General features: G+C 44.8%; 1 protein-coding gene across 1 annotated transcript in view; it reads right to left on the reverse strand.

Annotated features, from left to right (window-relative positions):
* The window catches only part of PREP (prolyl endopeptidase), a 307,703-nt gene that overhangs the window by 130,608 nt on the left and 150,102 nt on the right, over nt 1-26,993 (reverse strand). The window contains exons 9-10 of the mRNA XM_030199170.1: nt 12,561-12,758; nt 6,137-6,240 (exon numbers count right to left, since the gene is read on the reverse strand). Of these exons, the coding sequence (XP_030055030.1) occupies nt 6,137-6,240; nt 12,561-12,758 (302 nt within the window). The remainder of the gene's footprint in view (nt 1-6,136; nt 6,241-12,560; nt 12,759-26,993) is intronic.

The raw sequence follows: 26,993 nt of genomic DNA on the forward strand, positions 1-26,993 counted from the left end.
ACGAAGATTGCCAATAGAGTGGATACCCTGAAGGGAGTAGAAACAATGAGAAGGGATCTCCAAAAGTTCAATATGGCTTACAGTTTAATACAATTAGACATGGTGACAAAATAAAATGATTATGCTGTATGGTGCATTTTTAAAGGGTTTGTGCTGCCTCTATATTCATGGGGGTAGAGGGGATTATTGTGTATATTTAATAGGACTATTATTTGTATAGACAGCACTGTTTACTGGGGCTTCCCCTCCCCCTGTCTACAGTAGCTGTGTCCTGTGATTGTCTCTTTGTGAACTTGCTTCTATTGGTTGATAGCTCTGAGCTAAGGCCAGACCTCCTTCTTTGTCCCGGCAGGCTAGGTGGGAGAGGCTAAGCCTATGCCTTGCATGCCATCCATGTGATAGCAGCTCTTCTGAGAGCTGACCTTTCTTGGTTCCACTGTGGTTGCATCAAGGTTTTTTAGCTCTCTCTCAAGATACTCTCTTCCCTGGATATTCGCTTCCCCAAAAGTCTTTTCCTCACAGAGTTCTCTCTCCTTTAGACTCTATCCTTAGAGCAAGTCCCTTCCCAAGTCTCTTAGAGGCTTCTCCCCTAGGTTGCTGTAAAAGGCTTTTTCCCTTTGTTTCTTTCTCCCTCTTTGAGTTTACAGATTTGGCCTCTCCTTGCCTCTGAGGTGGCTGGGGACGGACTCCATGTTGCAATAGACACAGTTCTTACAGGCAAATGAATTGTACATTGGATTCCCTTTGTGTATTGGGAGAACTGCAATAAGGAAGATTTGAGAGTCTAGCGGTAAAGTTTTCTACTCGGGGAGGAGGTTTAACGGACTGTGAGGTCATACTGGTCAGTAACACTGGACAGTTTTGACTGGAAAGTAGCACTGGGCACTGACCTGGACACTAACAGGGTTACCATTATTTTCTGGGTTATTTGACAATGGGTTGGTACTGTCTACATTGGATAATCAAACTGTACTGTATAAAGATTTCAGAGATATATATTTTCCTAAATATATATCTCTGAATATATATCTACGGAAAGAACCCAAACACATAAAACGCACACCCACTGTCCAGCAACACATCAATACATCCACTTATAAACCCTCAACCCCTTAATCTCACCACACTCATACCTCTACTCACAGGAAAATGTATACCATGTGCCGCACACAACGCCCCAAATTTCCCGCTATCTCCTCCAATGTCCCTATGTTCTGCTCAACTGATTCATTCCTCTCGATTTTGATTTTGTCTCGTTTAGAGATTTTGACTTTGTCTCGTTTTAATCTCCTCACTATGTAATCCATAACCTGAATTGTAAGAAATTGTATTCTCATTATTCATAATGTATTGTAAGCCACACTGAGCCCGCAAAAAGATGGGAAAATGTGGGATACAAATGCAATAAAATAAAATAAATAGCAGAGAAAATCAAAGACTTCCAGTTTATCTTGTTAGGTGGACTGGATGGACTAAACAGGTTTTTATCTGCTATCATCTACTATCCTACCTTGTGACAATCTTTGCAGAAAGAGAAGAAACAGCAGGGATGCAATATGTTGTATCCTGCCACCAGGCATGAAATGTGATCAGGGACCAAGAAGAATAGGATCAGGACCTAGGAACTGATCTCACAGGCCAACGTTTAATATACCACAAATAATAAAATATCTAAGCGGTTTAAATTCAAAATTAGTTCAAGGGTAGGAAAACTGGTGGAGATGTAAGGCAATACGTGGACATATAAAACTCCAAAAGGAGAAAGCGTTAGTTAAAATTTAAAGTAACAGAAAAATAAGAGGTAGGGAAGTGAAAAGAAAGACAACAGCTTCAAATCTTAAAAGTGAAAGTTCAGATCAAAGGTGAAGTGGGCAAAATTACTGGAAAAGATGTGGTTCCAGCAAGACGTGAACGCACCTGAAGGAAAGAAGGGATAACCAAAAGGTGCTTGTTGAGAAGAATGCAGTGTACATGTTGGTGAATAGGGTACGAGATGTTTGAAGAAGAATAGCAGAAGACTGGAATGAAGGGTTTGAAAGATGATGATGATAATTTGGAAGAAACTCTGGATTGAACTGGAAGGGGGGGGGGGGGGGGAAAGGCTGTCAAATATTTTTGGCACCATGTATCAATTGAACTGTGGTATTTTGGACTAGCTGTAACCTGCGGAGTTGATATAACAGGAAGACAATGGAGTTATAATAATCAAGTTGAGAGATAACCAAGGACGGAACAAGAAGCAGTAAAGAGAATTTATCAAAAATGGATTTAGCAATTCATTTTTGAAAGAGCACAAAGAAATACTTCTTGACCATTGCCCTTCTCTGTGCATAATTTTATTTTACTGTTAGTATTACTTTATAAATTATTTCCTTCTGTTTTTATAATGTTTTTAATCTTAACCTGTAAATGTATTTTACTTTGGCAACACATTTTTTTTTGTTACATTTGTACCCCGCGCTTTCCCACTCATGGCAGGCTCAAGGCGGCCTACGTATTATATACAGGTACTTATTTGTACCTGGGGCAATGGAGGGTTAAGTGACTTGCCCAGAGTCACAAGGAGCTGCAGTGGGAATTGAACCCAGTTCCCCAGGACCAAAGTCCACCACCCTAACAACTAGGCCACTTCTCCACTCTTGCTACTATTTGAGATTCTACATGGAATGTCGCTATTCCACTAGAAGTCGGCCCTTGCAGATCAGCAAAGTGGCCGTGCAGGCTTCTACATGGAATGTCGGTAGTGGAATAGCAACATTCCATGTAGAATCTCCAATAGTAGCAACATTCCATCTAGAATCTCCAATAGTAGCAACATTCCATCTAGAATCTCCAATAGTATCTATTTTATTTTTGTTACATTTGTACCCTGCGCTTTCCCATTCATAGCAGGCTCAATGTGGCTTACATGGGGCAATGGAGGGTTAAGTGACTTGCCCAGAGTCACAAGGAGCTGCCTGTGCCTGAAGTGGGAATCCAACTCAGTTCCTCAGGACCAAAGTCAGTCCACCACCCTAACCACTAGGCCACGCCTCCACTGTTGCTACTATTTGAGATTCTACATGGAATGTTGCTATTCCACTAGCAACATTCCATGTAGTGGAATAGCAACATTCCATGTAGAAGTCGGCCCTTGCGGATCACCAATGTGGCCGCGCAGGCTTCTGCTTCTGTGAGTCTGACGTCCTGCACGTCACTTCCCACTCATGGGAAGTGGGAATCGAACTCAGTTCCTCAGTTCCCCAGGACCAAAGTCCACCACCCTAACCACTAGGCCACTCCTCCATATATATAAAATTGTCATGCCAATAAAGTTATCTGAGTCTGATATACTATGATGTAACCTCTCTCCAACGCAAGTCATGCTCTTATCTTATTTAATTGTACATCTTTAATTTGTTTCCATTTTACAATGTACTATATTGACTATTACCTGTGGGGCCAATATTCAAAGGCAGTTATCTGGTTAGCAAGTGGCTATTTCGCAGCACTGACTGGAAAGTGACACTGATTCTTTCCCCTCTTCCTGCCTCGGCAATATCTGGGCAACTCTGGGACAGTTGGTGCATTGAATTTGGGCAGAGCTGTAGGTTAACTTGTTAGCAGTAGCTATTTGGTTAGTGGAATGGTTTTCATCCCAGTCCTTGGGATACACCTAGCCAGTCGGGTTTTCAGAATAGCCACAGTGAATATGCATGAGATAGATTTGCATATAATAGAGATAGGACATCTAAATTTATTTTGCTCATAAGTGAGGGGACCTTCAAGTATGAGTAGAGTGCTGCCGGGAGGGGGGGGGGGGGGAGGGTGTCAGTTGTCTAGGGTTCAGGTGAGGCGGGTTGCAATGCTGGGATTGGGACCGAGGCTGCTTGCAAAGACAGCAGGGTTTTTTAGAAAGGGCTTGGACAGCAAGTCCTGCTCCTACTGTACAAGAGGCTCATAAGCACCGCCATACTGGGAAAAGACCAAGGGTTCATCAAGCCCAGCATCCTGTCTTCAAGAACCTGGCAACCCCCCCCCCCCCCCCAAAAAAAAAAAAAAAAATTAATAATGTTCAATGGACTTTTCTTTCAGGAATCTGTCCAAACCCCCCTTAAACTCCGTAAGGTCAGCCGCTGCCACCACATTCTCCAGCAACGAGTTCCAGAGTCCAACTACACGCTGAGTAAAGAAAACCTTTCTCCTGTTTGTTTTAAATCTACCATATTCTAGCTTCATCTTGTGTCCCCTGGTTCTATTATTGTTTGAAAGTGTAAACAAACGCTTCACATCTGTCCGCTCTACTCCGCTCATTATTTTGTAGACTTCTATCATATCACCCCTCAGCCGCCTTTTCTTCAAGCTGAAGAGCCCTAACCTTCTCAGCCTTTCCTCATAGGGAAGTCGTTCCATCCCTTTTATCATTTTCATCGCCCTTCTCTGCACCTTCTCCAATTCCTTTATATCTTTTTTGAGATGCGGCGACCAGACTTGGACACAATATTCAAGCTAAAGTCACACCATGGAGCGATACAATGGCGTTATAACATCCTCGTGTTTGTTTTCCATCCCTTTCCTAATTATACTCAACATTCTGTGCGCTTTCTTGGCCGCCGCAGCACACTGAGCAGAAGTTTTCAACGTCTTGTCAACGATGACTCCCAGATGCAAGGTTAGAAGAACTGGAGAACCTGAGGAGGGATGGAGAAGGTGGTGTGGAAATAGGAAGGGTTGTTTATGGAATGTTGAAATTGGAAGGCCAAAACGAGGACTGAGCAACTAATGTTGGGCAAAGTACTTGGCATGTGTTGTAGTATATTATAGCTGTCTCTCTTATCTGCACCCTCCTCCTCCACTGCTAACTCCAGACTCCGTTCCTTTTATCTTGCTGCACCATATGCCTGGAATAGACTTCCTGAGCCAGTACGCCAAGCTCCATCTCTGGCTGTCTTCAAATCTAAGCTAAAAGCCCACCTTTTTGATGCTGCCTTTAACTCTTAACCCTTATTCACTTGTTCAGAACCCTTATTTTATCATCCTCACCTTAATATTCCCTTATCTCTTGTTTGTCCTGTTTGTCCTAATTAGATTGTAAGCTCTGTCGAGCAGGGACTGTCTCTTCATGTTCAAGTGTACAGCGCTGCGTACATCTAGTAGCGCTATAGAAATGATAAGTAGTAGTAGTAGTAGATCCCTTTCTAGGTCTGTGACTCCTAATGTGAAACCTTTACATTTATAGTATGGGAGAATCTCATACATTCCTCAATAGACATGTAAGGGAAAGGCAAAAGGGAGAAAGGAGATGGGATTTGATATACCGCCTTTCTGTAATTACAATAAAAATAAGAAAGGTACTAGTAAAAGAAGCCTGTTTCAGAGCAAATGAAACGGGCGCTAGCAAGGTTTTCATCGCCAACACCCCCCTCCGTCCCTGGGCAACCCCTTCAGTTGTTCTGGCATTGCTCCGCCCCCGTCATGACGTTTGACGCGAGGGCGGGGCCCGGAGAGATTTCCCACCCCCCTGCCTCCCTCCCTGCCAACCCCTTCGTTGTTCTGCCATTGCTCCGCCCTCGAGGGCGGAGCCCGGAGCAATTTTGGTGGCTTCACCACCATGAACCTTCGAACCTTTTTGAAGGAAGTCAGGGCTTGGCTTCACTGACGTCAGTGTCCTCAGAACGTTGAGGGTGAGTTTTATTATAGTAGATTTGTGGGAAAATGTGGGGTAGAAATGAACTTTAAATAAATAATTATTTTATACCTGGGGCAATGGAAGCTTAAGTGACTTCCCCTCTTCACATTGTGTCTAAAATCTGCCTATCTACCATCTAGATCACATTTGAAAGAGCCAGACTGGATTGAGAGAGTCTCAGGCCAAAGCCGACTCTGTACAGATATTCAGATACTACCATTACCATATGAGCCTGCTCGTGCCCTTTAAACATCCCCTGGGATGCAGAGGACTGGCTCTGTTCACAGGAAAAGCACAGTCTCAGCTGGATACATGTATAAAGGAAGCATAAACCTGTCGTGAATAAATCTTAAAACTCAGGAAGCCAAAGTAAACCCACTACCAAAGTAACTGCTTTTTTTTTTTATTTTTATGGTGGTAAACCACTGATTATTCAGAAGATTGAAGAAAGCATGTAGTCTTTATTACCTGCACTGTCTGATAGTCGGAAGGATCAAACCCTTTCACCGTCACTTCGCGAAACACCACCGGCTCCAAAGCATCTTTGGTCAGATCACAGTGATAAATAATCCCTAAAGAGGAGGAAAGGTTGACAGTTCAGTACACAGGGATCCTCAAAAGACAACTTGATCAAAATTAATGACAAAGCACAGCAAATGACAATGGTTAGAAAGTGGCCTTGGCTTCCTCTGCAGTTAATAATTTACTAGCATTCATTCCGCTGACACAAAACACAAAGTCCTTTGCCCAAAAAGCACAATTACAGCATCCTCACTAAGAGCCAGATGCACTAAGACCCCTGCAAAAAGCTCTTACCTTAGTGACCCTCGTTGCTGCGAACCGATTTTGAAAAAGCGGGGCATGCATGAAGGAAATCGCATGCAAATGAGCTGCTTGCTGTTAGCTCATTTGAATGCGATTTCCTTCTTTGAGGGGGGGGGGGGGGGGGAAGCCAGTCGGTCAGCTGAGTATGCGCAGATCAGCCAATCGCTAAGCGCAGCTGATCTGCGCATGCTCAAAGCGTCTTTCATACAGGCACAGAAGCTGCGTATATGGAAGCCGTATAAAACTTCATTTTTCCTTCTTTGTTCTTGAAAACTGTGCTGAGCAGCATACAGCAAACAGATGAGGAAGCAAATCACTCCTCCAGTTACTATGAGAAGATCCAGCTGCCAGCCCATCACAGTGAGTTTAGCTCACACCAGAGAAGCTAAACGCGCTGTGATTGGCTGCTGGAACACGAGGAGGCGGAACAAGGAGAGCTCCAGAATGGGGGATTTGTAGCTGAACTCGCTGTGATTGGCTGCTGGAACACGAGGAGGCGGAACACACAGGAGAGCTATGGCTGCTGGAACACGAGGAGGCGGAACACGCAGGAGAGCTATGGAGGGGGATTTGTAGCTGAGACGTGCAAAACTTTTTTTTTTTTTTTTAACTGATGTGTTTGAGGGGCAGCAAACAGAAATGCTTGCTACACACACGTGGAAGGCAGTCTTTAGCAGGCATTTTTATCCCTACGGGCTCCAAACACTTCACTGCCTTCCCTGCTCTGTCGTATCTCCTCTCTCCAGTGTCCTTCTCCTCCTGCAGAGTGGCAAAGGTGGCTGTGGAACTGTCAGGACCGATAGCTCCAGACCTCACGTTAAGATTTCAGCACTGAAGGTAGGGTTTGCTTCTGTGCATCCGGTCGGAAAACAGCTGTGCATTGCCTTGCTAGCACATTTAGAAACATAGAAACATGACGGCAGATAAAGGCCATATGACCCATCCAGTCTGCCCATCCTCTGTAACCCCTAATTCTTCCTGTTCCTAAGCGATCCCACATGCTTATCCCATGCCTTTTTAAATTCTGGAACAGTCCTTGACTCCACCGCCTCCACCAGGCCATTCCACGCCTCCACCACCCTGTGAAATAATACTTTCTTAGATTACTCCTAAGCCTATTCCTTCTTAACTTCATCATATGCCCCCTCATTCCAGAGCTCTCCTTCATTTGAAAAAGGCTCTCTTCCTGTACATAAATGCCCTTCAGATATTTAAACATTTCTATCACATCCCCTCTCTCCCTGCGCATACATGTTGAGGTTCATAAGCCTGTCATAAGTACATAAGTAGTGCCATACTGGGAAAGACCAAAGGTCCATCTAGCCCAGCATCCTGTCACCGACAGTGGCCAATCCAGGTCAAGGGCACCTGGCATGCTCCCCAAACGTAAAAACATTCCAGACAAGTTATACCTAAAAATGCGGAATTTTTCCAAGTCCATTTAATAGCGGTCTATGGACTTGTCCTTTAGGAATCTATCTAACCCCTTTTTAAACTCCGTCAAGCTAACCGCCCGTACCACGTTCTCCGGCAACGAATTCCAGAGTCTAATTACACGTTGGGTGAAGAAAAATTTTCTCCGATTCGTTTTAAATTTACCACACTGTAGCTTCAACTCATGCCCTCTAGTCCTAGTATTTTTGGATAGCGTGAACAGTCGCTTCACATCCACCCGATCCATTCCACTCATTATTTTATACACTTCTATCATATCTCCCCTCAGCCGTCTCTTCTCCAAGCTGAAAAGCCCTAGCCTTCTCAGCCTCTCTTCATAGGAAAGTCGTCCCATCCCCACTATCATTTTCGTCGCCCTTCGCTGTACCTATAATTTTTGCATTTAAGACCGCTTACTAATTTCGTAGCCGCCATCTGGACCGACTCCATGCTGTTTATATCTTTCCGTAGGTGTGGTCTCCAGAACTGCATGCAGCACTCCAAATGAGGCCTCACCAGAGACTTACACAACGGCACTATCACCTCCTTTTTCCTGCTGTTCATGCCTCTTTTTATGCACCCAAGCATTCTTCTGTATAGTGTATAATATATAGTTTAGCATATAATAATTAGCTCATTATAATAGCTTTGCATTCTGTTTTTGTTAGCTACTACCGTGATAGGAGAGAGCCCTTTTGTGCATGCCGCGTTTAACTCCTGGCTCGCTAAACCGGATAGGACTAGTTTAAAAACCACATTGCTGGCTCGTTAGGTTTAGTGCATGTGGCCCCAAGTGTCTTAACTGGAGACGAATCATTTAACCTTGATGGGTCACATCCTGCACGTACGCCTTTCAGACTCACAGAAACCTGTGCAGCCGCATTACTGATCTGCAAGGGCAGGCCTCTACATGGAATGCTGCTAGTGGAGGAGTAGCCTAGTGGTTAGTGCAGCGGACTCTGATTCTGGGGAACTGAGTTCAATTCCCACTGCAGCTCCTTGTGACTCTGGGCAAGTCACTTAACCCTCCATTGCCCCTGGTACAAAATAAGTACCTGAATATATGTAAACCGCTTTGAATGTAGTTGCAAAAACCTCAGAAAGGCAGTATGTCAAGTCCCATTTCCCTTTCCCCTTATGACATCACAATATCAGAAGTGAGCCAAGTATTGGGCAATCAAGCCATTGTGACATCACTGATGAGGTTGGCTCTTATTGGTGGAATGAGTGGAGGAGTAGCCTAGTGGTTAGTGCAGTGGACTTTGATCCTGGGGACTGGGTTTGATTCCCACTGCAGCTCCTTGTGACTCTGGGCAAGTCACTTAACTCTCCATTGCCCCTGGTACAAAATAAGTACCTGAATATATGTAAACCGCTTTGAATGTAGTTGTAAAAACCTCAGAAAAGCGGTATATAAGTCTCATTTCCCTTCCCTTAGTAAACATGCACCTTAGTGTTCTGCTTTTCCTTAAAGAATATAGAAATTACACTACAGGGTGAAAAAGTCTGCAACTATTAACAGTCCGTCAAAGCTTTTATTTCTATGTTGAAGTTGTTATTGAAAACCCAATAACCTGTTTGGTTTCATGCCTGTTGTAAGATTCAGCTGCTACCAAATTAGTATTATGCTTATCAGAGAAATTCTACTTAATACCTATAAACCTGTGCTCATTTATCCATCATGCTGTGACAGAACAATAGCTGTGCAGCAACTGTGGAAAGTGGCAATTAATAAAAGTCTTTAGGACAGCTGAATCCTCCTACTCCATTGTTTCAAAAGCACAGTTTATCAAGTTTATGCCTTTAACAGGAACTGCTTTGATCAGTTTGCCCAGGGAAGCATTATAGATATATTTAAATACTAGTAAAAAAGGCCCGTTTCTGACACAAATGAAACGGGCGCTAGCAAGGTTTTCCTCGGCTCCCTTGCAGCCACCCATGTCCAGCAACTCTCCTCTCCCCTTGCGCCCACTGCAGCCACCCATGTCCAGCGAACATCCTCTCTCCCCTGCCCCCCCTCCTGCCACCCATGTCCAGCGACCCTCCTCTCTCCCCTGCCCCCCTCCACCCACCCATGTCCAGCGACCCCCTGCCCCCCCTGCAGCCACCCACGTCCAGCGACCCTCCTCTCTCCCTGCACCCACTGCAGCCACCCATGTCCAGTGACTCTCCTCTCCCCTTGCGCCCACTGCAGCCAACCATGTCCAGCGAACATCCTCTCCCCTTGCGCCCACTGCAGCCACCCATGTCCAGCGAACATCCTCTCTCCCCTGCCCCCCTCCTGCCACCCATGTCCAGCGACCCTCCTCTCCCCTTGCGCCCACTGCAGCCACCCATGTCCAGCGAACATCCTCTCTCCCCTGCCCCCCCTCCACCCACCCATGTCCAGCGACCCCCTGCCCCCCCTGCAGCCATCCACATCCAGCGGCCCTCCTCTCTCCCCTGCCCCCCTCCAGCCACCCATGTCCAGCGACCCTCCTCTCTCCCCTGCCCCCCCTCCAGCTACCCATGCCCAGCAACCCTCCAGCCACCCATGTCCAGCGACCCTCCTCTGGACATGGAGTAGCTGTGAGGCATGGTTTCCCTCCCCCCCCCCGGGTTCTGAAGTTGACATCATAATGGCTACGGTGATGTCAGCCTGATCTACGGAGCCTAGCAGACCAACTCAGAATGAGCCACGGTCCCAGGCAGCAAGTCAGAATGCTGGAGGTGAGAATTATTATATAGGAAAATAAATTACATGTATGTTCATAGGCGACTGGAGTTTTCTACATTTTTCATCTCAAACTAATTTGAAAGAGTGACCCCATAAAGTCTGTCTCAAGTTAGTTAGGAATTCACTTAGCTCTGTGTGTGTTTTCTTTCTAGGGCATTGCTCAGTTTTAGGATTCATTTCTGCTTGATAAACAGCATGGCCAATATAGCTGAAAAAGTTGCCAGCGCTCCCGCTTTAGAAGAATAAGCCCACTGCTCATGTTTGCTGAGAGGGCAGAGCCGGTAGTGGGAGGCGGGGCTGGAGGTTGGGAGGCGGGGATAGTGCTGGGCAGACTTATACGGTCTGTGCCAGAGCCGGTGGTGGGAGGCGGGGCTGGTGGTTGGGAGGTGGGGCTAGTGCTGGGCAGACTTATACGGTCTGTGCCCTGAAAAAGGCAGGTACAAATCAAAGTAGGGTGTACACAAAAAGTAGCACACATGAGTTGTCTTGTTGGGCAGACTGGATGGACCGTGCAGGTCTTTTTCTGCCGTCATCTACTATGTTACTATGTTAGATGTGCTTCTTTTTTTCAGTTTCTATCCTAAAAATTCTCTAACCTCCCCACACATCCCACTGGACCTAGACATCTCCTCTTCTCTTACACCACTGTTCCAATCTTGGGTTTTATGTGAAAAATGCCAAAGGCGTTTTACCCAGGAGGTTACATTCAGGAATCCATGTGTCCATGGACCTGAAAGCACATACCCCCGGGTCCTCGTGCCTCCCCCCACCCCCAATATTCACTGAAAATTTGACATGGCTAAGACACCAAACAAAAAATTATAGGACAGCAGAGGACATATATCCCCCTCCCCCACCCACAAAAAAAAAGGTTCAGCCATCTTTCTATACTCCTGACATCAGGAAATGTATTGACTTCCTCCTAAAACACAGTAACGTAGTAAATGACGGCAGATAAAGACCTGAACGGTCCATCCAGTTTTTCTCAAAAAGATAAACTCATTTTACATGGTATGTGATACTTTATATGTATACCTGAGTTTGATTTGTGCTTGCCATTCTCAGGGCCCAGCACTCTTCTTGTACTAAAAGTTCTGACTCCGTTCCTTTTATCTTGCTGCACCATATGCCTGGAATAGACTTCCTGAGCCGGTACGTCAAGCTCCATCTCTGGCCATCTTCAAATCTATGCTAAAAGCCCACCTTTTTGATGCTGCTTTTAACTCCTAACCCTTACTCACTTGCTCAGTACCCTTATTTTATCATCCTCACTTTAATATTCCCTTATCTCTTGTTTGTCCTGTTTGTCTGTCCTAATTAGATTGTAAGCTGTGTCGAGCAGGGACTGTCTCTTCATGTTCAAGTGTACAGCGCTGCGTACGTCTAGTAGCGCTTTAGAAATGATAAGTAGTAGTCTTTGGGATTCCGGAATCATGCTACTCTTTGGGATTCCGAAATCTTGCTACCCTTTGTCCTTATCCCTTGTTTGTCCTGTTTGTCTGTCCTAATTAGATTGTAAGCTCTGTTGAGCAGGGACTGTCTCTTCATGTTCAAGTGTACAGAACTGCGTACGTCTAGTAGCGCTATAGAAATGATAAGTAGTAGTAGTAGTAAGCTAACGTCGAAGCCCCTTGAAATTTAAAATTTACACTCAAGCCCAAAACACAGAAGAAAGCTGGATCACATGGATTTGCAGTGAGAGTCCAGCCTTGCTCCATGAATATCGCTGTGCTGCATCATCCCTCTAGTTAGCTGACACATGTAAACTTACACCTGATACTTGACACATACATAATTATACTTCCGTGTTTAAGGTATATGCATTGTAATTTCTCCCCAGTATCCGCTAAACATAATTTGTAAGACAATGCTGTTTTAAGTTAGAAAAGGACCTGGACATAAAATGGAGTGAATCACCTGGAGACAAAAAGGACGTAAATTGATAGAAGATTTCTGTGTCTTTCTTTTGGCCGCTGTACCCCACGACGCTGCCAACATCCAGGGGAAATAACTTGAGGAGCGTGCCGCTAGCAAGATCACGCAGCTGGAGGACATTCTTCACGTCGTGGAGATAGCACATGACCAGCAAGTTCAGCCTGACGCAAGCGGCCCATTCTGGAAAGAGTCCCAAAGGGGAGAGAAAAAGAACAAAAGAAACCACACGTTATTAAGAGCTCTTACAATACGGAATTTGGTGACAGGCAATCTTTTAGCTTCAGGTCATTATTAAGTAGAGGAGTGTGGTAGCCGTGTTAGTCCACTCTTAAGGTTATCAATAGAAATCAAACAAAATAAAACATGGAAAAGAAAATAAGATGATACCTTTTTTATTGGACATAACTTAATACATTTCTTGATTAGCTTTCGAAGGTTGCCCTTCTTCGTCAGATCGGAAATAAGCAAATGTGCTAGCTGACAGTGTATATAAGTGATAACATTCAAGCATTACTATGACAGTCTGACAGGGTGGGAGGATGGGGGTGGGTAGGAAGTATGCATGGGGACATCAAAGCATATCATTGATATTCTAACAGGGTGGGTGTGGATAGGTGAGGGGAGGGTGATCAACAGAGACATACAGCTTTATGGTTTATAATGGGCTAGGAACCCCAGATCCTTGTTAAGTCCTTTCTGTTGGGTGTTAAAATATTCAATCATTCTGACTTCAAAGGTCATACGTTCTTGTATGGTTTTAAAGTTACCTTTGAGGATTCTCACTGTGAAGTCACTGGTGCAGTGTCCTGGTCCTGTATAATGTTGCCCAACAGGCGTGGGAACCCTGCTGGCACCAGTATTGTTTATATGATGTCTATGTAAATTGAATCTTGTCTTAAGCATCTGTCCTGTTTCTCCAATATAGCATCCTTCATTACATTTTTTACACTGAATGATATATACCACATTGGAAGATGAGCAAGTGAAAGATCCCTTTATGTTGAATATCTTTCCTTTGTGGATGACTTTGGGGTCCTGTGAAATATTTTGGCATAGTTTGCAACTGGATAAATTACAGGGAAGTGTGCCCTTCTGTTCCTTTTCAGTCTGTGAAGGAAGTTTACTTCTGATTAGCTTGTGTTTTAAATTGGGTGGCTGTCGGAAGGCCAGTACTGGTGGGGATGGGAATATCTCTTTCAGTAATTCATCCTCCTGGAGTATAGGTTGTAGATCTCTTATGATTTTCCTCAGTTTTTCCAGCTCTGGATTGTATGTCACTACAAGAGGGATTCTGTCTGTGGCTTTTTTTTCCTTGTACTGCAGCAGATTCTCCCTGGGTGTTTTGAGGGAGGAGGCAATATTCTTGGAGATTATTTTGGGGTTGCAGCCTTTCTGTTTGAAGGATGCAGTCAGGCTTTTAAGGTGTCTGTCTCTGTCCCCTGGGTCAGAGCAGATATTGTGGTATCTTGGGGCTTGGCTGTAAATGATGGATCTTTTTGTATGTGAAGGATGGAAGCTGGAGTTGTGGAGGTAGCTGCATCTGTCTGTGGGTTTCTTATATATAGATGTTTGTATACAGCCATCACTGATTGAGACTGTGGTGTCCAAAAAATTGACTTTTTCTGGGGAGTAGTCAATTTTGAATCTGATTGTAGGATGGTATGTATTGAAGGCAGAATAAAATTGTTTCAGAGTTTCTTCACCCTCCGTCCAAATCATAAAAATGTCATCGATGTACCAGTAGTATTTTAGAGGTTTGGTCTGGTGTGTATTCAGAAATGTCTCTTCCAGCTCAGCCATAAAAAGGTTGGCATATTGGGGTGCTGTCCTGGTGCCCATCGCGTGCCCATTATTTGAAGATAGATATCATTGTTAAAGTGGAAGTAGTTGTGAGTTAAAATGAATTTGATTAATTTTGTAATAGTTTCTGGTGAGTATTGATGGTCCAGTGTGGATTTTTTTAGGAGTCTTCCACATGCAGCTATGCCATCCGCATGTGGAATGTTGCTGTATAGTGATTCTACATCCATCGTGACCAGAAGGTCATTATTACAAACTTAGCTGAGATCAGTAATAACAAATTCATTACTTTATCACAGAAAGACTCGGAGGGGGGAGGAGGATTACACAGGAATAGATGTAATCTCACTCTGCGAATGTGGAAACAAGGAGACTATGGGCAACTACAAACCTATTAATTCAGCAGGGGAAACTGAGTGCTTGACTAGTTATGAAAAACCTATATACATAACCCACATGGAACTGCAGATGGCCAGAGCCAGCACATTGAAGGCTGGGGGTCTTCAAACATTTCACAAAAAGAAAAACGTGGAGCAGCTGAAATTATCAAGATGGCCCCTTATCCAGTCCTCTTCATGATCTGAAATGCTGGAGAAAGCGGGGGGTGGGGGGGGGGGTGGGGGTGGGAAGGATATAAAGGTCAGATAAGGGAAGCAAGAGGGCAGGGTTTTCAGGGCCGGGACAATTTTATATTTCTCTGTTGGCAATCTTGCCCCTTACCTTCCTCCCAATCCTCAGCACTACCCTTTGCCTTTCCCTCTTCCATCAGCATCTGCCCCCTGATTTCCCTTCCCTTGCTATCTACTACAGCCCCTCCTCTCTTGTCATCTACTCCCCGCCTTCACACTCTCCTCTACCACCTGTCTTCCGTTTCTTCACTTCCATTTCGCCCTTTCCCTGCACCATCCCTGCCCGTTATGCCCTGAAAAATAACAGGGCAAGAAAGGCTGAACCAGTAATTTTGAACATACTTGTGGAGCAGAGCACAGCAGAATGCATTAATCCTTTTTCCCCACATGCCAATCTGGGGTGCGTAGCAAACTGTGGCTCATGTATAGAATGTTTGCACGTTTGGGAAGCTCGCCAGGTGCCCTTGGCCTGGATTGGCCGCTGTCGTGGACAGGATGCTGGGCTCGATGGACCCTTGGTCTTTTCCCAGTGTGGCATTACTTATGTACTTATGTCCTCTACTTGGCTCACTTTTATTACATAGAGCAGTGATTTAACCTATTGTGATGTCATAGTGGCTCATTCCACCAATAAGAGCCAACCTCATTAGTGATGTCACAATGGCTTGATTGTATAGAATGTTTGTACGTTTGGGAAGCTTGCCAGGTGCCCTTGGCCTGGATTGGCCGCTGTCGTGGACAGGATGCTGGGCTCGATGGACCCTTGGTCTTTCCCAGTGTGGCATTACTTATGTACTTATAGAACTGCTGGAGGACTCATAGACAAGTCATGTAAGATGTAGACCTTTACTGATCATGACTCTTCTTCTGTAGGGGTTGAGGACGAAAAGCATTGGGCAGGCTGGGGAAAACTGATCAGCAGGTCGCAATCTGGAGACCACTGTAGTATGTAGTCAAACGTGTACAGCTAAGAGCCAGGTACTGTAGGCAGAGTCAAAGGAACAGACTGGGTGAACCAAATGATCCTTATCTGCCAACATCTTTTGTTTCTATGAATTTTTTATTACTCTGGGAACAAGTTGAGGTGTCAACAACCTCAGCATGAGGAGGAGCGAGCACCAATGTTTCTCAGCAAGGTGGCTGGGCACCAGTAGGCCATGCTGCTGCTGGGAAAGGAGCAGTTCTCAGCATTTGTTAGCAACCATATCATCTGAAAACGACCTCTGCTATCAAAGAACGAAGCCCAACACTAGAATCCTTCTTGAACTGTTCAGAGTGCCGAACTTGTTTCTGTATATAACCTTGGGGGCACCACAGGAATGTGCTTAAGAAAGTCAATGTATAATGTGTTGCAAAGTCTTCACACCTATCTACATTTTAAAAATACAATTCTAAATGCAGGAAAACGTAGGCGTTTGTTTCATTGATCTACATAGAACACTCTATACTTCCAAACTGATAGAACAATTACAGACAGAGTCAAAAGAGTACAATAAGAAACCAAAAAGTCTTGATTACATAACTCTTCACACCCTTGGTGACAGCAAATCCATATTAGCTCTATTTGAAAAAGCTGTTTTTAAAAATGCCCACTGTCAAAACTGCTTCCGAGTATAAGCCTCAATGTTTATTTATTTTTCATTGTAACCTGGCTTTTAACGTGCGTCAACTTTCTCTCTAAAACCAAACTATATTATTTCCTACTTTTGCTGCTGGCCGCCCTGTCTGGTTCCCCCCCCCCCCCACCCCCTCAGCAGGAATTCTTGCCACTGAGAATATCGCAGCAGTATGAACAGGCGGAACCGCTGAGCAAATGTGTAAGATAAACAGAGAAAGAGAGGGAAACAGATGGTAGAATCAGCATCAAACACAGAAAACTGGGTTTTACAGAAGCAGCCAAAAGCATATTGGAAGCCAGGACACCCTCCCCTTCAGGGCACCCCCTCCCTTCCTCTTAACAAAACAGGAAAAATGGAACCCACAATAATAATTTTGTCCTAGTGCCTGTAAGTACAAGCACGGCATGCTCGATAAACGAATACTGCTCACTGTGGTACTCTTACAGACTTAGAAATAATGCTGGTAAGTCCTGTAGCTCCTGAGTATTATTCAGCTGTGACTTCCCAGTCATCTCCCTATTCTATATACTCCCTTCTAACATTCTTTACAACATAAGAATGTCTGTCATGTAGAAGTTCCATATAGTTCATTGACAACCTGATGGGCCGATGATCAGAAGGAAACGCAGGAGCTAGAGGCTGTTAGCGCCATACTAGCACCTGCGTTTGCTACCGCCCCATGATCAGAGCCCCCGCGCGTGAAACGCAATCACAGGCTCTGAACGCAACTAGCATGCAAAACAGGGCTCTTAGCGCAAGTAGCATGCAAATGCATGCTAAACCTATTTATCCCCAATGATCAGTGACCAGCACGCCAATCATTACCTCACTGGCTGAGGCAAACCCTACACCAGCTCGGAGCTGGCGTTAGGGTTTGCAGACTATTGGGGAGGAATGGTGAGCCCTGTCCAGCATGCATTTGCATGCTAGCTGGCCCCCCATTCTCCCCAATGCAGCAACCCCGACCCAACCTGACCCCTCCTCCCCCCAGAAACAGGGGGCTGAAGGTCCGGCAGACCTCCGGTCCACCCGATCCCCCAACACAGGTTCAGGAGGGGCTGGAGATCCACTGGGTCTCCAGCCCCCCTAACCCCCCCCCCCAGCATCCCACCGATGTCCCTGGTGGCCCAGTGGGCCGCAGGTAAATCCCCCCCCCCCCACCTGGTGGTCTAGCGGCCCTTCCCCACCTCTCTACCTGCAGCTGGAGGAGGGAAGTGGCCTCCCTCCTTTTCCATCAGCGCTGCCTACAAAATGGCGGCACCCAGCCCTACCCAGTGCATCCTTGGATGCACTGGGCGGGGCTTCACACCATATAAGGAAACCACTGGGCCACCAGTGACATTGGAGGAATGCTGAGGGGGGGGGGGGGTTGGGGTCTTCAGTCCCCCTGAACATGTGTTGGGGGGGGGGGGTGGACCTCCAGCCCCCGTTTCGCTTGGCTCGGGCGGGGGTAGTTGGGGTTCGGTGGTCCCATGGACCTCCAAGCCCCTGTGTTTGACAGGTCTGGGCTTTTGACAGCCCAGACCTGTCAAACCAGTGTGCTCCCGCACTTCGACCCTATGATCACAGAGAATTGCGTGCTTAAATTTGCATGCAATTATCCATCTGATCGTAGGTCCGGTAAAGCCCCACGCTGTTCCAGCGCTATTTTTAGAGCGCTGTTTGGAACAGCATGGGGCTTTTGATCATGTGAATGATGAGAAGCATTCAGACTGATGATATTTTTTGACTGGCTTGCAGCTGGCTTGGATGAATTAAAAATAATGTCATGGAGCAGAAGGTGCTCTGCTGTCTGCGCTGCAGTTCAAACTGCCACAGCACACGCAGTCTTTAGAAGGTATGAATGTAGACGTTCTCATCGGAAGAGACAGCTGTCAAGAACAATCTGCTTTACTGAGTAAGCAATATACATGGAAGAGCATGAAATGAAAACAATTAAAGAATATTCTGAACCCGCCACATTGATCGGGAGGAAAAAGCATAAGCCCAGTCTTTTCTCCCTTTTATATCCTCCATTTATATTCCTGCTCTTAGCATTAATGATACACAATCCAGTCAAAATATTATTTTCCACAACTGCTACCTGTGCATCACATATACTCGGTTTCTATTCTTTCCAAATCTACAAAATGTTGGAAAGAAAAGTACATATAAGGGAACGAGAATATTTCTCTGGGGGGGCAAAACAACTCTCCAAAAGTTCAACAGGACAAAAGCTGGTATGGGGGAAAAAACTGAAGACGTATGTTATTTGAAAATCGGCAGGATTGAACTGGGGGTTCCACTTCAATAAAATGCCCAGTGCATTTCAATAGGAGAAACAGTTTCCGCTTCTGCAGCTTGGAAACGGTGATGTGCTCAATTATACCAGCTGGGGAACTGCGTCTTTCAATCTGCATGTTTCCTGTGTTCTACTTTCCCGATCACAGACACATATACTTTTACATATATGCACTACACACCCCAGCAGATAAGTCCAAAAAAGAGTGAGAAAGCTTCAACAAGTCTGTCGTCCTGTGCTCAAGCATACCACTAACGATACGTTCGATAACTGTACAAAATTGCTACTTTTAATGGGAATTTGAGTGGAGGAGTGGCCTAGTGGTTAGGTTGGTTAGGGTTCCTGGGGAACTGAGTTCAATTCCCACTTCAGGCACAGGCAGCTCCTTGTGACACTGGGCAAGTCACTTAACCCTCCATTGCCCCATGTAAGCCGCATTGAGCATGCCAAGAGTGGGAAAGCGCAGGGTACAAACGTAACAAAAATAAAATAGATACTATTGGAGATTCTACATGGAATGTTGCTACTATTGGAGATTCTACATGGAATGTTGCTACTATTGAGATTTTGTTGCTACTATTTGACATTCTACATGAAATGTTGCCACTATTGGAGATTCTACATGGAATGTTGCCACTATTGGAGATTCTACATGGAATGTTGCTACTATTGGAGATTCTACATGGAATGTTGCTATTCCACTAGCAACATTCCACGTAGAACGCTGCACAGGCTTCTGTTTCTGTGAGTCTGACGTCCTGCAGGACGTCAGACTCACAGAAGCAGAAGCCTGCACGGCCACACTGGTGATCTGCAAGGGCCGACTTCTACATGGAATGTTGCTAGTGGAATAGCAACATTCCATGTAGAATCTCAAATAGTAGCAACAGTGGAGGAGTGGCCTAGTGGTTAGGGTGGTGGACTTTGGTCCTGGGGAACTGAGTTTGATTCCCACTTCAGGCACAGGCAGCTCCTTGTGACTCTGGGCAAGTCACTTAACCCTCCATTGCCCCAAGTAAGCCGCATTGAGCCTGCCATGAGTGGGAAAGCGCAGGGTACAAATGTAACAAAATAAAAAAAAATAAAATTTGAAACCATACTCCCAAGTCCCACCCTCTATCCTGTCCTCTTGTTAAAGGAACAATGATTTAATATAGCATCCTAACAGGGAACAGAAAGTGAACCTGCTGTTCATCATTCAGGCGAGTACAGCAGGCATGCAATCTGTTTCTCTTTTTTCCAGACACAAATCAACAGAAAAACTGCTCTCGGTTGAAATTCAAATTGCCCATAGTGAATTTTTTTTTCCTTCCTGACAAATGGCAGTTTCAGTGTCTGGTAACATGTAGCGATATAAATGCACTTATGCTGGAGACAGGCTAGTTACAAATAACAGCTTCTAGCCGTTCATGTGGAACACCAATTTGAAGCACCATGAACACGCAAAAAGCGCAAGGCGAGTCCATCCATCCACAGCACACACCTTAGCTGTCACTTTCAAAAGGAAACATCTACGGGACAAAGTAGGCTGGGGGATACCGCACCAGCCAAAAACATTTCGTTTTTCATTCTTCAAAATAAATCTTTGACATAATTAAAGCGCTCTAATTGGGGTATTTGGAATTTGTCAATTTCTCTTATCTATTTTCTGCTTCCTGCTCTTCTACTCCACTGATGAAGACTGTCTACACAATTAAGGGCTGCAAAGCTATAAAGATCTCAGATAAATTATAAGTGACACCTTATCAAACCATCCTTTTTAATAAACTTTATTTATTTATTTATTGTTACATTTGTGCCCCGCGCTTTCCCACTCATGGCAGGCTCAATGCGCTTACATGGGGCAATGGAGGGTTAAGTGACTTGCCCAGAGTCACAAGGAGCTGCCTGTGCCTGAAGTGGGAATGGAACTCAGTTCCTCAGGACCAGAGTCCACCACCCTAACCACTAGGCCACTCCTCCACTGTTGCTACTATTTGAGATTCTACATGGAATGTTGCTATTCCACTAGCAACACTCCATGTAGAAGGAAGTCGGCCCTTGCAGATCACCAATGTGGCCGCGCAGGCTTCTGCTTCTGTACGTGCAGGACGTCAGACTCACAGAAACAGAAGCCTGCGCAGCATTCTATATGGAATGTTGCTAGTGGAATAGCAACATTCCATGTAGAATCTCCAATAGTAGCAACATTCCATGTAGAATCTCCAATAGTATCTATTTTATTTTTGTTACATTTGTACCCTGCGCTTTCCCACTCATGGCAGGCTCAATGCGGCTTACATGGGGCAATAGAGGGTTAAGTGACTTGCCCAGAGTCACAAGGAGCTGCCTGTGCCTGAAGTGGGAATCGAACTCAGTTCCTCAGTTCCCCAGGACCAAAGTCCACCACCCTAACCACTAGGCCACTCCTCCACTCTACATACTGAAATAGATTAACACAAAAGACACATTGCTTTATTCCCATCACAAGCAGCAAAGCAAACCCTTAGTTTATTTTTCGGTCCTAGCTCAAGGTGAGTCACATTCAGATACTCTAGGGTATTTCCCTGTTCCCAGAGGCAGTAGCGTAGCCACAGGTGGGCCTGGGTGGGCTGGGGCCCACCCAACTGTAGCACATGTTTAGTGGTAGCTAGTGGGGATCCCAAGCTCCGTCAGCTGAAGACTTCCCTCTGATGGTAACGAAAATGCTGCTGTCCATGATATCAGCACCTGTGCATGCTCAGTTTTCAGCGCCTGCCTGCTGCAGACTGCCAAAGTAGAAAGAAGCATTTTCCTGCCAGCTGAGATACATTTTTGGTGGTGGTGGTGGGGAGAGAACACTTGGTGCCCGCCCTTTTCTTGCCTAGGCCCACCCAAAATCTGTTGTCTGGCTACGCCCCTGCCCAGAGGGCTTATAGTCTAAAAGTCTGTAAAGCCGCAATAGTGAGACTTGAACCAGGCTTCGATGGTGGTCAGCCCACTGAGCAGCAGGATATGGTGGCGGGTTGAAAGCCAGAGGAAACAATGTAGCATCTTGCCCAAAGAAATTGGAGGCTCCTTCCTCCAACATCGCAGCAGGGCTTTCCCCAGGCAAACCTTGTGGAGGCTGGGAAGGATAGCAATTAATCGACTGCTGGATCGGTGGCAATGCTCTAGCTGGCGAAGGTAGGCTTTTCACGGCACCTTTACACTCAGTATGCGGCATAATGGAAAAAAGGAAAAAGAAAGCGTCCAGCAAATCAAGATCACAGCTTGCCAATCCAGACGTAAGGCTGCCATCTTAGCCACTTCCTTGCATTGTTTATTTACTTATTTGTTACATTTGTATCCCACATTTTCCCACCTTTTTGCAAGCTCAATGTGGCTTACATGGTACCATAAACGGCGTTAGCCGATTCCGGTCTGAACAAATACAAGGTATGAAAGAATACAAGGTGATATTGTGGTAGAATGAGGTACATATATGGTAGGTACAATTGGGGAGAGAGAGGGAGAAGAAGAGTTAGGATATGTCCATTACGGTCTTTGGTTACGTTGTGTCGCAGGTATCCAGGTATTTTTATGTTGGGTCGGTGGGGTATGCTTTTTTGAACAGGTCTGTTTTTAGTGCTTTCCGGAAGTTTAGGTGGTCGAGCGTAGTTTTAACTGCTTTTGGCAGTGCGTTCCATAGTTGTGCACTTAGGTAGGAAAAGCTGGATGCATAGGTGGATTTGTATTTGAGTCCTTTGTTGCTTGGGCAATGGCGGTTTAGGTATGATCGTGCAACTTTTCTTGTTTTGTTATTATGCCCAAACATGAGAAGTTTTAAAGGTTGCCTCCACAGAGATTTGGCCAACTGACAACTGGATGTTAGAAGTGATTGTTCTATTTCTCAGGATGGCTCTAGAAGGGGCACAGAAAGTGTTTAATCGAGATTCGAAAGTTCAAGACCACTTCGTGAAAAACTGCACTGGCTTCCTGTCAAGGACCGAATAACTTTTAAGGTTTGCACCCTGGTGCATAAAATCCTCTATGGTGAAGCTCCTGCTTATATGGATACCCTTATCAACTTGCCACCAAGGAATTCTCACATATCATCTCGTTCGTACTTAAATCTCCATTACCCAGCATGCTGTGGCCTCAAATATAAGACCACTTATGCATCCACCTTTCCCTAAATTAGCGCACATTTGTGGAATGGATTACCTAAATCTGTAAAAACTACTCAGGATCATCCGACTTTCAGAAAATCTCACGCCAAAGTCCCTCCTTGTATCCATAACTCCTGAACTGTAGCTATCATAACGACTTATTGAACCCTATTGCCCTTCTCCTTCTCTTCTCCTCTGTAATTACTCCCTAACCTCTTCAACTTCAATCTACTTGATTGTTTATTGCCTGTTTGATATATGTCTTTCAGACTGATGTAAGCCACATTGAGCCTGCCCATGGGTGGGAAAATGTCGGATATAAATGCTATAAATAAATAATTCTGAGTCTAACTTTGAGCATGAATGTTCTGTTCAGTTCCAAGATCAGATTCTCCAGCTTTTTATGTAGGCACTACGGAGTGTTTCTTTCTTTTTAAGGAAAGGTGAGTCACATTTAAATAAATACTGTACATGCTTAAATCAATGGTCAGAGGATCTGGCTGTGAAAAACATCAAGCACCCTCAGCCATAGATCGCTTTTTTATCATTTTAACAGAAACATGTTTTCAAATGTTTCGGTTCCAGATCAGACGCTTCCGCTGGTCTGGAAAATGTCATTAACAAGCACCGAAAGCGTACTCCCATTGAGAGAACACAATTGGAAGGTTGTGTTGTTGTCGCTCTTGAGTTACCACACCCAGCCAGCATGAACGTTAGTAACTAGCACATCAAAATCTTAAATCAAGGCAAAGTACAAGTTCTTACCCTCCTGTTTTGCCCATGAAATGAGGTCACATACACGATCTTTCCATTTGCTGTGCCTTGTACAAGAATATCTAAAAGCTATATACAAGTAATATATATTCTAAGATGCTAGATTTTTTTCCATTCACTTCGATCTATGACTTTCCACTTGCCTTATCCTATAAAAAAAAAACCCACAAGTCTTAAAAGTGCTCTAATGCTGTTAGCAGTGGATTACCTTTAATGGAATGTGCAAACGCGTATACTTGATGTTTACCATCATACAATTACTGACTGGGGTGGAAACTGCGACAAGGCTGAATAAATCTAGTCACTGTTGAAGACGGAACATGCAAGAAATGCGTACATCCAAAAACTGCATCCAAGAATGCATATGGCATCCATTTTTCAGGAACACTATCACAAAACAGGGAAAAATCAAACAATAGATAAACATTCCACCCTACTAGGAAGCGGTTTCCAGCGGGATATCCTCGGAACTTTCCATCTCTAACAGCTGAGTACTGGTCAGTTTTTTTAGGTGGTTCTGGGATTTTCAGTTAGGGCTGCATTTTTTGTAGTAGGGGTTATCCGTACAGTCTACAACATTTAGTCGGGCTGGGCTTAGTTTTTGTTAGTTTTGTAGTTGGTGTCTCTCATTTGATGTTTGTTAAGGAGGAAAAGAGTTCTTCAATTCACTCGTTTTTCTCATGTATCATGAGTTTTTAACGTTTGATGGTTTTTTTTTCTCTTTTTCTCCTTACTGGAACCAGTGATAGTAATGGACTCCTGAGTCGATAGGGATGGTTTCAATACATTTGTATTTTCCCTACGAGGAAAATTTGAGGGTCCATTTTGAATAATTGACGTTCTCAGATTTCCGAGTTGGAATCTACACTATATTACTGGGAGACACCCACAAACTAATTCCTTATTTTCAAACTTCCTAGTAGGGTGGAATGTTTATCCATTTTTCAGGGACATATATATTCACACATTATGTAAACAAACAAAAAAACACACTATACAAAGCTTATTTTCTGCATAACTGTCAAAGCTTGACCAATTTCAATTAAATTTGGGATATCTCATCCTGAGTATTGTAAATAAGTTACAGAAAAGAACAGGCTTGTGAATAAGAGTGAACTGAACAGAAAAAAAAAAAAGGAAAAACAGGAGAGAGTAACGTTGTAAACCAGGGAAGCCTGGTTTAAAGTTTCCTTTCTACATCGGACACTCCTTTGATCTTGAGCAAATTACTTCATACTCCACTGCTAGAAGTACAAACTGTAAAAACCATACTGGGAGAGGGCTACCTGCTATATCTAAACACAGAAAATGAAGATAAAGACCATGCGGCCCTATCCAGTCTGCCCATCAGTACCAAATACTAAGCTCTACATCTATCTCTGTACTTGTCCTATGCTTTAATGAATTCAAATTCTGTTCTTGTTTTTTTACCACCTCCACTGGGTGGCTATTCCACGCAACCACCACCGTTCACATTAAAAAAATATTTCCTTAGGTTACTCTTGAGTCTATCACCTTTCAATTTCATCCTATGACCCCCTTATTTCAGAGTGTGTTTCAACCGAAAGAGATCCATCTCCTGCGGCTTTGTACCACGGACATACTGAAATATCTTTATCACAGCTCCCTCTCCAGCCTAATTGTTACCTGCCTTGAATACAAACTTGGAGACGTCAATAACTTAAATCCTGCTCTCTGTCGGGGTCCCTCAAGGATCTGTCCTTGGACCGCTTCTTTTCTCGATATACACCTCTTCCCTGGGCTCGTTGATCTCATCACATGGATTCCAGTACCATCTCTATGCTGATGACACCCAGCTTTACCTCTCCACTCCCGACATCACAGTCGAAACCCAGGCCAAAGTTTCGGCCTGCCTTTCTGACATCGCTGCCTGGATGTCCAACCGGCATCTGAAACTGAACATGGCTAAGACTGAGCTCCTTGTCTTTCCAACCAAACCCTCTTCTCCTCTTCCCCCACTTTCCGTCTCTGTTGACGCCCTCATCCTCCCCGTCTCTTCAGCCCGCAATCTCGGAGTCATTTTCGACTCCTCCCTCTCCTTCTCTGCCCATATCCAGCAGACAGCTAAGACCTGTCGCTTCTTCCTCTATAATATTAGCAAAATTCGCCCATTCCTTTCTGAACAGACCACCTGAACCCTCGTCCACTCGCTCGTTACCTCTCGTCTTGACTATTGCAACCTTCTCCTCGCTGGCCTCCCGCTTAGCCACCTATCCCACCTTCAATCTGTCCAAAACTCCGCCGCACGTCTTATCTACCGCGTGAACCGATACTCTCATATCACCCCTCTCCTCAAGTCGCTTCACTGGCTCCCGATCCGCTACCGTATACAATTCAAGCTTCTCCTATTGACCTTCAAGTGCACTCAATCTGCAGCCCCCCATTACCTCTCTACCCTCCTCTCCCCTTATGTTCCCACCCGTAACCTCCGCTCTCAGGACAAATCACTCCTATCTGTACCCTTCTCCACCACCGCTAACTCCAGACTCCGCCCCTTCTGCCTCGCTTCACCTTATGCCTGGAACAGACTTCCTGAGCTCATACGCCGTGCACCCTCCCTGCCCATTTTCAAGTCCTTACTCAAGGCCCATCTCTTCTCCCTTGCTTTTGGCGCCTAACCACCTTCCCCATTCCTGATACCTACACTGACTACATAGCTTATTACCTTTAGATTGTAAGCTCTCTTGAGCAGGGACTGTCCTTCCCCTTGTCTAAACTTGTACAGCGCTGCGTAACCCTGGCAGCGCTATAGAAATGCTAAGTAGTAGTAGTAGTAAAATCCAAACTCGGGCGTGAATTAGAAGGGGTACACTGGAAAATCTAAATAAAATAAAATACATTAAAAATGGAAGCCAAAAGAGGAAGGTGCACAGGCGTGCCAAACCCTGAAAGAGAGGAAAATAATTCAATGGGGGATGTGGGCTGGGGCCAGTGAAAGAACTCCAGAAAAGGGGAACTAGTTTGGAAAGTGGTATAACTGTAGTCTACAGAAATAAATGATGTGATAAGAAGAATGAATGCATTCCTTAAAGGGAGGGTGTCATCAATAAAGCAGGAATAATCTGCTCATAAGAAAGATATATTTTTAATAGTATCGTTTCTTTAACTGAACCTTTGGATGTGAGGTACAATAATATAACAGTAATAGTTTATTTTATTTATTGCATTTGTATCCCATATTT

Source organism: Microcaecilia unicolor, chromosome 3 (genome assembly GCF_901765095.1).
Source record: "Microcaecilia unicolor chromosome 3, aMicUni1.1, whole genome shotgun sequence".
Lineage (NCBI taxonomy): Eukaryota > Metazoa > Chordata > Amphibia > Gymnophiona > Siphonopidae > Microcaecilia > Microcaecilia unicolor.